A 13,824-nucleotide genomic window follows, 5' to 3' on the forward strand; every position below is an offset into this window, starting at 1 on the left:
TATGCATACCACACTCATCTTTGCCCGTGTACCTTTGGACATAGTGTCCCATCCACCTAAGATGCATCCTGCTTTTCATCAGCTAAACCAAATTCTATACTTCCTTCAAGTCTCCGTTTAAAATCCAATTCCTTCATGAAACCTTCCTTAAATAAGCCAGTGAACAACTACAGGTTTACATTAAAGTTATATTCCAGTTCTTAATTCCTGTAATATATTCTCCTCACCTCGAAACACTTCAGGGATTCTCAAACTTGTTCCCCTAGAAAAGTTCTCCTAAGCCATGTTACTCTTGTAGAAAGAGCATGAGATATTGATTTAATTCACTCATAGAAAACTAGGAACATCCTTGCTAGCAAAATGTAAATACACACATGTCTATTACACAATATAAAATGGTAACCAAGAGCATTTGTGTTCAAGAAAAAGATAACCAGTTATTAACATCACTTGATAGCTATTCCTAAATTTTTACATTGACAATTACTTGTTTTTTGTTCCTTCATCTTAGTGTCAGTTTGTATTCTATGAGAAAACTGATAGTAGCCATCATGGCTTGAGATAAGATTAATAAAATAAAAGTCTGATCACGACGTCAGGAGATCGAAACCATCCTGGTGAACACGGTGAAACCCCATCTCTACCAAACATACAAAAAATTAGTCAGGCGGGCGCCTGTAGTACCAGCTACTTGGGATGTTGAGGCAGGAAAATGGCATGAACCTGAGAGGCAGAGCTTGCAGTGAGCAGAGATCACGCCACTGTGCTCCAGTCTGGGCGACAGAGTGAGACTCCGCCTCAAAAAAAGAAAAAAACAAAATGGAGACCGCCTGCCACCACCCCAAGCAGACAGCAGTATATAGGTTTGGAGGGTTTTGTTGGAGTGCTGGCTCCTCTTTGTGTGCTTGGAAAGTTACTTTACCTCTACGAGCCTGATTTTATTTATGGGAGTAATAGGAGGTTAATAATACTGGACTTGGGAAAGGATTAAGTGATATATGAAAATCCCTTATTAGTTAGCATAGCCTTGGTGGCTGTAGCTGATGGGCTTTAGTAGAAGTGCACAGGTCTCTGTTCACCACTCTTGCATTCTTCTATCCCCAAGGAAGTGGAATGCTGCTAATGGGGGATGTTTCTTTGTCTGATGTAAATGCCAAGGATCAGGGAGTGCAGTCTCTTTGTTTTCTTTTATCTTCCTTTAGAGTCAAATGTTAACAGATCCTCAGGTTGCTCTCTTCCAGGAGCCTGGAGAAGGAAAGTATCATCCAGGGTCTTCTCAGCCCTGTCTCTTGCTCAATTACTATGACCCTTTGTCCCTGTTTTTTTTTCCCCCATAATTTCTATTTTTATAATTTTCTATTTGTCTCCATCCTACTTCTTAAGTCTCTCTCTTTTTCTGTTGGGCTCTTTATTTCTGTCTCTAACTCTGTCTCTCTATGTCTGTCTCCCTCTGCATCTCTCTTCCTATTTCTGCCTTTTTTGTTTGTTTGTTTTTCTTTCTCTAGCTTTCTATCTCTGTCTCTCTCTATTTTTTCCTTTTTTGTGTGTTTGTCTCTATCTTCCTCCAGTTTTATGTATCTCTTACTCCTTTAAATGTTCTTTATTATATTATTTGTTATTCTCTTCTACTCTTTCCTAATTTCAATGCAGCTTTATTTTATTTTTTAAAATTATATGGTAGGCTGGGCGTGGTGGCTCACGCCTGTAATCCCAGCACTTTGGGAGGCTGAGGTGGGTGGATCACGAGGTCAGGAGATTGAGACCACCCTGCCTAACATGGTGAAACCCTGTCTCTACTAAAAATACAAAAAATTAGCTGGGCGTGGTGGTGCGTGCCTGTAGTCCCAGCTATTCAGGAGACTGAGGCAGGAGAATCGCTTGAACCCAGGAGGAGGAGGTTGCTATGAGCCAAGATTGCGCCACTGAACTCCAGCCTGGGTGACAGAGCGAGCCTCTGTCTAATAAATAAATAAATAAATAAATAAATAAATAAATAAATAAATAACTATGGTAAGGTCTGAGTCTTAGGTTCAGCCTTAGAAAAAGTAACCAGTACTGATGTTCATCCTCCTGTGTTTCAAGGACATTCACTCTGCCCTTGGATAGGAAATAAATTCTTCTTAGGGACCAGATGAACTCCTAGAGTTCTGTGCTTTTGTTTTATTTTGTTTCTGTTGATGGGTAGGTGGTATAATATCTCAGCAAATACTTCATTTTTAGTTTGCTTTATGTACATGTTCTATATTCCTTCTATGGATCTCAAGAAAAGATTACTGTGACAGGATACAACAGATGTGTTTTTGGCAAAATAATGGTGATAGCTTATATTTATGAAACAAAATGTGCCAGACACTATTTTAAGTATTTTCCTTTTATCAACTCATCTAATCCTCACAAATACACCATGAATTGGTATTACTAGGACCATTGCATCGAGGTTCAGTGTGTTGCCTAAGATCATACACTAGTAAGTTATGTCCAGACCTTATATCCAGAGTCTGGCTTTTTTTTTTTGAGATGGAGTCTTGCTCTGTTACCAGGCTGAAATGCAGTGGTGTGATCTCTGCTCAGTGCAATCTGTGCCTTCCGGGTTCGAGCGATTCTCCTGCCTCAGCTTCCTGAGTAGCTGGGACTACAGGCATGTGCCACCACACCCAGCTAATGTTTGTATTTTTAGTAAGGACGGGGTTTCACCATGTTGGCCAGGATGGTCTGCATCTCTTGACCTTGTGATCCGCCTGCCTCAGCCTCCCAAAGTGCTGGGATTACAGGCATGAATCACCACGCCCGGCCGAGTCTGGGCTCTTAACCACTATGCCCATGCATCTTCAGTGGTATTTATTGGTGGTTATTGGTATGTCCAGTATTTTTTGGTATGGTTATTGGTATATATATATATATACACACACACAATGAAATGACATAGCTGTTATTCAATTTTAGGAGTGGGACATTTTCAGATATACTTTATAGAATACCTCTGTAGTGATACAAATTAAGTTATAAAATATGATTTTATTAATAGGACACATAATTTTTTTGACCATCACAATTCCTGCTAGATTAGATGCTCCCTGCTTATGGAGTGAGTGACTCAAGAAACACAAAAGGATGGGTAAAGCCATAATTCTGGAATATTTGGAAGGTACCAGATGATGTGATAGAAGTAATTTAGGCCACAGAAGACTGACTAGACAAGGGTTTCCAGTTACTTTTTTCTCAGCCTGAACACTGTTGTAAGAAGAATGTAGTAAGACTTGTTTCTATGGGCTGGGTGCGGTGGCTCACGCCTGTAATCCCAGCACTTTGGGATCCCAGCACTGAGGCAGGTGGATCACCTGAGGATAGGAGTTTGAGACCAGCCTGACTAACATGGTGAAACCCCGTGTCTTCTAAAAATACAAATATTAGCTGGGCATAGTGGCAGGCACCTGTAATTCCAGCTACTCAGGAGGCTGAGGCAGGAGAATCGCTTGAACCCAGGAGGTGGAGGTTGCAGTAAGCCAAGATTGTGCCATTGCACTCCAGCCTGGGCAACAGAGCAAGACTTTATCTCAAAAAAAAAAAAAAAAAAAAAAAAAAAAAAAAGGACTTGTTTCTATCATGAAATAAAACTAATTGGTAGATAAAACATGTGAAGAGTGGTAAAAATAATTTATGATAATGTCTTATTATTTTTAAAGACATCATTTTACCTAAAAATCACTTCCTTTCACTTACATGAACACAGTGTCATTGCTACTGCCTGGTTCGTAGCTTAATCTGCATGAAAACCCTTAGTAGGAAAAACAGTAAAAATGCAGCTGCATTAGTCATAAATAATAATCACTTCCATTTACATAACGCCTTTGGAAAGGTCTCTAGAAACTAGCTAACTTTTGAAGTCATGCATCAGATTACAAAAGCAAAACATTCTGCTAATGTGATGTTGAGGTTATAAATTTAAATACATTGAGGTCACCAAATGCAAGAGATATGGTTCTCATTATGACATCTCGCCCACATAAGCATGCTATTTTTCTTAATATTCTTTATTTAAGAATTCAACTGCTACTGAAAATATTTTGTCTTTCTAAGTATTTAGCACAACAAAATGTAAACATTGTGGGATTGTTGTCTTCTATGTGTTGCTTTTTAAAATTATAGCATAAAATTGGTCCAATTTGAATTTTGATTGTTGCCTAGAGTCATGAATGAAATGAAAATGCTGATTCAGAAGACAAATAGAAATTTTATCTGCTCACTTCAGTTACTTTTATTTGCCTATTCCCTGCATTCAAGAATGAAGGAGGCACAGAAGGGAGAGTAGTACAGGAGGATTGTCTATCATGTTTGAAATACTGTGTTAGGTGCTTTGCCCATGTTAATTCATCAATTGTGCTACAATTCAACAAAATAGGTATTGGAATGTCTATTTTACAAGTGAGAAAATGGAGGCTTAGATTAAGTGACTTGGCCAACATGAAAATACTAAGGGAATGCAAATCTAAATTTGTTAGTTTCTAATGTTGTCTCCCACTCCTCTCACTAGATGGGGTAGGGGGAACAACCTACTAAGTATTTCTACCTACTACCAGCCAATTTCTCAAATCAGGGTTGTAATTTAGAAATTAGGCATGGTTGTGAGATAGGTCATAGGAAAAATGCAAGGGCAAAATTTTAAGCACAAAGTTAAAATTTTCCAACATATTCCTCACAATTGACATCCAACATTTTAATTTAGGAACATATGGAGAAGGGTATGTGAGTCCAGTTGAGAAGAAAGCTGTGGGGTAAGACCATCTGCTTATGTGCACCAATTCAGTCACCTTCTGAAAAAATAATAAGCATGATGCAGTTTATCCAACAAGTTCACATAGCACTGGGTTAAGAAGGTTTCTTAAATAACACAGCACTCTATAATGAAAACATATTTTCAGATGTTATAACATTGTATACAATGATATATAGGACTCTGTATATAATGGAGCAAGTATCCATTTTTTCCAATAGGTAGAACTTCCCGGAATCCTATACACCCATTTTATGCTATTAAGACTTAGAATTATGTCTCTCTCTCTCTCTTTTTTTTTAAATAGAGCTTGAAAGAATCTAATAGCAATTCCTTTCCCACTCTGAATCTTTCAGAAATGTGAACACGAAGGTCAGAGAGTTTAGTTGAATGGTTAAGCTACTACGTGTCAGAGCCAAGACTAGAACCTGGGTCCACCTACTCTACTTGTTCAGATTTTATTGCCAGTTTCTGACCACTGCAAATATACTTTGCAAGGCCATTTCAGAGTTCCAGCATGCTTTACAACAGAAAAGTATTTCAGAAAAGTTTTGATAGTTGAATCCTACTTGGGATAGGCTGGAAGAGTTCATTATTTAAAGATATGTTTTTGGAATCCTTTCAGTAAGTAAAGAGTCTTACATAACGTGAATATTATCTTTCTTATTTTAAGGCTAAAAGTTTATGTGGTTGTGTTAAGCCATTTGTTTAGGAAAAAGAAGAGTGTGTGTGTGTGTGTGTGTGAGAGAGAGAGAGAGAGAGAGAGAGGAAGAGGAGAAACAGAAAGCAAGTGTTGGTAGACATCAACTACTTGAAACAGTTTTTCCACAGTCTTTCGTATATACTACACTTCTCTAGTTTTTTTCTTACCATATGGGCCACTCCTTCTTAACTATTTCTCTGCTGGATCCTCCTTTTTTTTTTTTTTTTTCAGTCCCCTAAACATAGGAATATGCCAGGACTCAGACTTCAGTCTTTCTTCTTTTTCCTCCTTAACATGTAGGTTATCTGATTGAACCCAGTATAATCTGTAGGCTGTTAACTTCAAGCACTGAACTTTCTACTGAAATCTCGATTCATGTAGCTGACAATATACTTGATATTTCTACTTTGTTACCTAGTAGCTGTTTCACATTCAGCATATCACAACCAAATTCTTGATCTTCCATCTCCCATCTCCTGTGTCTAATGTTCTTTATTGCACTGCTAGTCACCCAGTTGCTCAGGCCAGAAACCTTGAAATTATTCTTGACTCCATTCTTTCATTCAGGCAATTAGGGAATCTTGTCTGATTTACTTTCAGATACAATACATCTAGGGTCTAACTTCCCAACACTATCACCACAGCACCCAAGTTCACCCCAAGTTCTTGTGTGGAAAATGACAAGAATCATTTTGTTTCTCTAATTCCAGTTTGTCCTGTATTCTCCATTCACACAGCAGTGAAAATTGTCTCCTGCTCAAAATTCTCCAATGAGTTTCTAATCACACTTGAAATGAATTCCAAAGAACTTACTATGGTGTACAACACTGCTTCCCTAATTCATTCGTTGGTCTCTGCTCAATTGATTTCTGAAAGGCCATTCATGAATATATATATATAAAAAAAATATATATATATATATTTACACACATATACAACAATATATATGAAAGAGTAGTCTTCCCTTACTTGACTGTAACTATTTACCTTATTTCTCTCTGATTAATGTTCTCTCTCTATAATTCCGAATTGCCTCCCCCACTAAAATAATGTGAGCTTCATGAGGGCAGGGACTTTGTTTTGCTCACTTCTTTGTTTAGTTTTGTTCACTTCTACACATTAAGTACCAACCTCTAATAGATACTTGTTGAAGAAACAAACTGATAATTAATGCATGTTCTTATATGTCAAATCTCATGGACCTTGGAACACACAGCTAAAAATTCAGCATATTAATATAAGTAATTGTCATCAAAGTGCTGCATTTTATTTGCAGTATTCTAAAAAGGAATGCACAGGGCAACTTTTCTTGAATTAACCATATAATCAATATGTTTTACCTCTACTCTTAAACCATATCAACTAAACATAACTATAAATGTTGGGCTGATGTTTAACATGTGCATACATACACATAGTCACACATTGTCCCAAATCAATAAGCATGGGGAAATGAAGCTTTCTTTGATCCCAGTGGTTTCTGATTAACTTTAAATGGTAATGATGGAGATTCTATAATCCAGGAGCTTCAAGAAAATTAATTCAACAGGTTGTAGGTAACTAGTCAAGCAGGGGGCAGAGGTATCTTTACAGAAAGAAAAAAATATTTATTTGGTTCTTAAAGGTATTGAAAAATTAAGATTTTCATGAAAGATTGAATTCTAGGTAGAAGTGGTCATGTGGCAAAAAATAATAAAAAGGTGAAAGAAAATAAAGGAATTTAAACAGTTTACGATTTTTTTTTTTTGCTCACTCTTAATATGATATAACCTGAAGTCCCAAGATTCATATAAGCAATAAAAGCGTAACAAAGAAGAATCAATTGATCTTTCACTGACTTCTGTTTCAAAACAACTTTTAGTATATGTTAGGTTGTACCTACTGCAATAAAATGTTTGCAGACCCAGAAATCTGTGGTTGTTTTTTGTTCCTCCATTCCAACAATTTTATAATATAAAGCAATGAATTATATTTTAGAATAGTTTTTTTCAGATAAAATATATGCTTTTGGTTACTGTAGGAGATGTGCAGGATGCTATGGGAGCTCATAACAAGGGTGACTATGCAGTTTCCTGTGGCACATTTGTACAAAAGTGTGAGTGAAACGTGGGAGTTTCAGAAAGGTACATCCCAGGAGAAGGGCTGTTACAGCTGAGAAATGAGAAACGCCCAGATAGATAACTGGCTATCCATATGCAGAAGAATGAAACTGGATCTCTACCTATCACCATATGCAAAAATTAACTAAGGATGGATTAAAGACCTCACACTATAAACATCTTCACACAAAACCTAGGAATAAATACCCTTCTTGATGTCAGTCTTGGCAAAGAATTTATAGCTAAGCCCTCAAAAGCAATTGCAACAAAAACAAAAATTGATAAGTGGGGACCTAATTAAAGAGCTTCAGCACAGCAAGAGAAATCATCAAGAGAGTAAACAGACAACCTACAGAGTGGGAGAAAAAGTTCACAAACTAGGCATCTCTCAGGTCTAATATCCAGAATGTATAAGGAACTTAAATACATGAAAAAGTCAAAAACAAATAACTCAATTAAAATGTAGCAAAGGACATGGACACTTCTTAACAGAAGACATACAAGCAACCCACAAACATATGAAAAAAATGTTCCACATCACTAATCATCAGAGAAATGCAACTCAAAACCACAATGACATGCCATCTCATACCAATCAGAATGGCTTTTATTAAAAAGTCAGAAATGACAGATATTGGCAAGGCTGCAAAGAGAAGGGGACACTTATACACTGGTGGGAATGTAATTAGTCCTGCCACCGTGGAAAGCAGTTTGGGGACTTCTTAGAGAACTTTAAACATTGCTATAATTCGACCCAGCAATCCCATTACTAGTTATATACCCAAAGTAAAAGAAATCATTCTACCGAAAGGACACATGCACTCACATGTTCATTGAAGTGCTGTTCACAATAGGAAAAACTTGGAATCAATCCAGGTGCTCATTCATGATGGAATGGCTAAAGAAAATGCAGTACTTATATACCATGGAATACAATGCAGCCATTAAAAAGAACAAAATCATGTTCTTCACAGCAACATACATGCAGCTGAAGGCCATTATCCTAAATGAACTAATGCAGAAACAGAAAACCAAATACTACATGTTCTCACCTATAGGTGGGAGTTAAACACTAAGTACACATGGACATAAAAAAAAAGGAGCAGAAGACACCGGGGACTACTACATGGGAGAAAGAGAGGAGGCAAGGGCTGAAAAACTACCTATTGGGTACTATGCTTACTACCTGGGTTACAATTTCAATCATATCCCAAACTTCAGTATCACAAAATATACCTTTGTAACAAACCTGCACATATTCTCCACAATTCTAAGGTAAAAGTCAAAAAAGAGAGAAAGAAGAAAGTGGTAAACATGGGGGGAAAAAAATCATAGTACAATAATGCAAAACAGCAAAAACAAAAAACCACCCAGCTAAAGAGGCTGACTAGTGGGCTTGCGCTTTGGAGAGCTGTTCCAGTGAGAAGTAACAGGACGAGTTTCAAAACCAACATATTAGTATGCAAAGAAGTCCTTGGGTCCAGTTTTGATTCCATTGCTTTCTGTTTTCTTGGGCATTTAGATAAATGATAATGGTTTTCTCTTTAGGTATACAATGTAGATAAAAACAATGGACTCAAGGTCTCAATGTAAAGATTGCATTGAAGAAAAATGAACAATATGAGTAAATAATGAAAATAATCTGTGCAAAAACTGTAACTTATTTTAAAGAAACCTACCAAAGTTGGTTATCACTACAGATGCAGAATATAGACAACCATGTTCTTTCTCAGATTCATCTTCTGTAGTCTTGTGAAACATTTGTGTTCACTCCAGGCTGTTGTACTTTTAAAACAATATTGAAAAATTAGGCAGCATCTAAGAAAAAAGCAATAAATTGATGGAGAGGAAACTTGATATAAGACGAAAGAGTTGACATTATTTGGTCTGGAAGAGATATAGCTGAAGTGGGCTATAATAATACTCTTAAAAAATATGAAGAGCTATTATTAGGAAAATGTAGGCCAGCTGTTCTTTAGCTCCAGTGAGGTCAGAATATGAAAAAGTTGGCTAGGTTTGTTAAAACATTTGAGAGAAAGCCTTGAAAGTAAAGGATACTTATGGATTCCCGGAGACAGGAGATGTTGAGATACCATCTGCTTGGATGGATAGAGATAGTCCTACTCAGGGGTGTCCCTTTGTGCTCAGACTATAAGCTCTTAGACTCAATTATTCCAGTATCACAGCTATCAGTAATGGGTAAAGGACAGGGGCAGAGCTCATTTGAAAGACAATCACCAGCATAAATGCTCCGCTCTCAGGGAAATGGAAGTGCCCTTTCCTAAGTTGCTCTTCCTTATAAGCTTCCCTTGAGCCTTGAACAGAATGACGCTTCCTCTGATAAGCTATTTCTGGTTTTTGTTTGTTTGTTTGTTTGTTTTTGTTTTTTTGTTTTTTTTAAATTAGCTTCCATAGAAGCTTATTTTCAAAACACAAGGCAAAAAGACAGAAGTCTTTAAAATTCTTTATCACATTTTGAAACATCAGAATTTGAAATCTAAAATGTATGCCTTTTAATTAAAAAAAGTATTTCACACACAACTAACTCCTGTAACATATATAGTGCTAACTCATTAAATCATCTTAAATGTAACTGTCCTTTGCTAAAGAAGAAAAGAAACTCATGCCTTAGACCTACATATAGCATTCATTTGCATATCTATGCATATACACACACCTTATTTTACATTAAATCTGTCTCCATACTATTTATATTTATACCCATTTGCTGAGTCCAAATATATCTGGCCGTTTTTGAATTCCATCAAGTATCCCTTAGAAAGTATTCTTAAGAAGTTATACTTGGTAAGACTTTGCAACAAAGCTGAATTATGGTGGAAATCCTATACAAATGCTCAATCTTTCCAGCAGCAATAAATTACAATGTCAGAAACATAAGGTGCTGACCTCCCAGTGTGAACAAAGAGTGTGGGGAGAGTGAAAGGGATAAAGCTCTTGATTATAAATGTTTTTCTTGAAGAATACAGCATTTATGCAGAGAAACAGCCATGAATAAAGTCTATCACCTCCTGATGTTTATCCATATAAAGCACAAGATGATTTTTCTTCAAAGAAAGAAAAAAGAAAAATAAAAACCATACACTTTGTACTAATACTTAACGTTATTCATGTTTAATACACCTGATGACTATAATTTTACATTTTCTTTTTTCCTGTAAACAAATGAATACATAATCTGTTTTTCTTTTTCCTTTTTTCTTTCTTTCTTTTTTTTTTTTTAACAAAGAAGAAGCAAATGAATAATCCTCTGAGTGAGAAACTGTTCTGTAAGTTTAGAATATAGAAGTGACTAGTGGGCTATATGCAAATTTCTTTGAAAAACAACAGCACACTGCTTGTGCTGGATTGTATTTTTAAAAGTCAGGATCAAGGATTGGAGCTATGTAACATGCTTCACAATAGGGGAGCAGTTATCAAACTCCTGAACTCCACCAACCATGACAGAAGCAGAACATTTCTTTCATTCTGTTCCTGCCTCCCTCCCTCTAAAAAATCCCGATAAAATATATCTGCAATAGGAGAGGATTTTCACAGAAACTGAACCCACCATCATCTGTCTCAGTGTATCTTAACCCTTGATGCAGTTTGCTTTTATAAACTACCAATTACCCAGGCCCCACTCAAGACTAATTATTTGGGAGGCCTAAACATTGCTATCTTTCAAAACTCTGCAGATGATTCTAATGTGAGCCAGGCTTGGGAATTCCTTTGACACCCACTTTCATGTCCCTGCATTAATGACAATAAGGATAACTCGGTGATGTAAGCTAACTATTTAAATCCTGTTGTGAGATTCTTTTCTTTCTTTACCACTGACTAGTCCCTTTACTACATCAATAGTCAAATCCTTTCCTTGACAAAGCTGCACTATGACAATAGATGAATCTTGACTCTCTCCCAGCTAGGTTTCATCACAAACAGGGATTTTCCTTTCATATAACTTTCACGTAACTTTCATCCTTTTATTATCTAAATATAGTCCCCATATTTTCTGGGGCTCCCTACTCCTCCAGGAAAACATTCAAATTTTTAAAATAGAGTGTTCTAGGCCCTCTGTAATCTGGTTTAGAGTTTCTTTCCAAGTTGAGAATGCTTTATTCCACAGCAGGGATCTTCATTTTTTTTTCTAGCCTTTCTACATTCAGTATTTCCTTACTGAATACCTTACTCAAGCCTACTTTCTTTAATGTTTCCTTCTGTTCTGTTTTTGAAACAAACCCTGTCCACTATACAAACAAACCAAAATCAAACCCTGTCCACTATAAGTCCTAGTTCAAGTATTCTGTCCTGAAGCACTTCTCAACCATGCAAGCAACCTCTCATCAAATCACTGTCTTTAGTACTTATTTTGGGGCACCATACGATTTGCATTTATTGCACAATTCCTTGTATCTTTAGTCAGTTTTGCTCCTGATGCTATTATAAGCTCTTCAAAGACAAGATGTATATCTCATCTGCAGCTCAAAGCACCTGGCACAGTGTCTCACACATAGTAGGCACTCAATACTCATTTGTTAAAGGAATATAAAGTGATTAAATGGCACAGAGCTTACATGATCTCATATCTTAGTGGCCTAATGCTGAGTATGCAAGTGCTGGGAAGTGCTGTCTGAATTCCAGTGCCAGAATTATATTTATGAGGACATATGGAGGACAAAACAGAAAGGAAAACTATAGTCCCAAATGAAAAATATATATATATATATATATCATTCTCAGAAAAAGAAGACCATTCTTTACCTTAGAGTGCATTTAGATCTTCAGAAGATCACAAAAAGAAGTGATGAAAAGTAATACCTTAGCAGGGGAAGAACCATTCATTATATGCTCCTTAAAATGTAATGCTAATCATTTGTTCTGTAAATGAAACTTTAAATATCTTTATTTTAATTCCAGTACCCTAAGTGACTGGTCAAGATCCCTCCATGTTGCAGGTGCTAAATGTGTGCTTTTAAATACGAGACGGGTGCCAGAATTTGCTCTCAAAACAGAAGTTATGTATCTGGAGACTCATGATGCCTCATTTGCTTCCTTGTGTCCTGCTTGCCACTTCTCTCTCTGCCTGAACACGGAAGATGTGGGGACACAAATGTTCCATACGGCCGGGCGCGGTGGCTCAAGCCTGTAATCCCAGCACTTTGGGAGGCCGAGATGGGCGGATCACGAGGTCAGGAGATCGAGACCATCCTGGCTAACCCGGTGAAACCCCGTCTCTACTAAAAATACAAGAAAATTAGCCGGGTGAGGTGGCGGGCGCCTGTAGTCCCAGCTACTTGGGAGGCTGAGGCAGGAGAATGGCGTGAAACCGGCGGGGCGGAGCTTGCAGTGAGCCGAGATCGCGCCACTGCATTCCAGCCTGGGGCACAGCAAGACTCCGTCTCAAAAAAAAAAAAAAAAAAAAAAAAATGTTCCATACACTCTCCCTCATAAGAATAATTTCTACTTTCCTCCCAGAATGAATTTTGATTTTGATATAGCATCTGACTGAACTTTGATGTTTAGCCTTTTCAAAAAAAAATCAAAGTGATGAGCATAATATTGGTACAGTTTTGAGAAGATGATAGTAGTAGACATTTTGCCCTAATCTCTAGCCATTTAGAATTCAGCAATGTGATGGCCCAGGAGCAGACCAAGGAAACCAATCATGGTAAACCCATTATCCATGTCGATGACTGACTCAGAAACCAAGGCCTGAGCCACTGAGCCTTCCTAAATGATAGTAAATATTTGAGAAACAGACACGTAGCTGGATTTGAGCCAACAAGGTACAGAAGGAATGGAGCCTAGCTGTTTCTCAAACAAGTGTTTTTCTTTTTTTCCAAACTTTTATAAGAGATTCAGAAGAGAAAGTGTCTCTCAGCGTCTCTCACTGGACATGCCTGAAGAAGCATGCAGTCTTAACTGCTACTGACATCATCCCATAACCACAATGGAAAAGGACTGGAGATATTGTCTGAGAGGTAAGATCATAGGGATCAGCCACTTGATCAAATTCCCTGAAAGTCCACACCTCCTTCTAGTCTTCCTACTATGTGAGCCAATGAATTTTGTTTTAAGTTAGAGTTGAGTTTCTTATCACTTTCAGCCCAATGTACCTTATATGATCACGGCAACTGAGACAGGTCCTCAAGGAAGCACATATCTGATTCCAAATGCCCAACACACTCACTAAGTCAAGACATACTTGCTTTCATATTATCTTGTTGTGACAATGGCTATTGACACAACAC

At 37.3% G+C, this 13,824-nt stretch overlaps 2 protein-coding genes across 45 annotated transcripts in view; one reads left to right on the plus strand and one right to left on the minus strand.

Moving 5' to 3' along the window:
- LOC105489121 (protein tyrosine phosphatase receptor type D) overlaps nucleotides 1-13,824 on the minus strand; it is a 2,338,800-nt gene that overhangs the window by 644,008 nt on the left and 1,680,968 nt on the right. The gene's annotated exons all lie outside the window — the stretch shown is intronic.
- Nucleotides 1-13,824, plus strand: part of LOC105489125 (uncharacterized) — a 115,472-nt gene that overhangs the window by 97,874 nt on the left and 3,774 nt on the right. The window contains exon 5 of the mRNA XM_071077415.1: nucleotides 13,428-13,554. Coding sequence (XP_070933516.1) covers nucleotides 13,428-13,505 — 78 coding nt within the window. The 3' untranslated portion in view covers nucleotides 13,506-13,554. The remainder of the gene's footprint in view (nucleotides 1-13,427; nucleotides 13,555-13,824) is intronic.

Source organism: Macaca nemestrina, chromosome 14 (assembly GCF_043159975.1).
Source record: "Macaca nemestrina isolate mMacNem1 chromosome 14, mMacNem.hap1, whole genome shotgun sequence".
NCBI classification, from domain to species: Eukaryota; Metazoa; Chordata; class Mammalia; order Primates; family Cercopithecidae; genus Macaca; species Macaca nemestrina.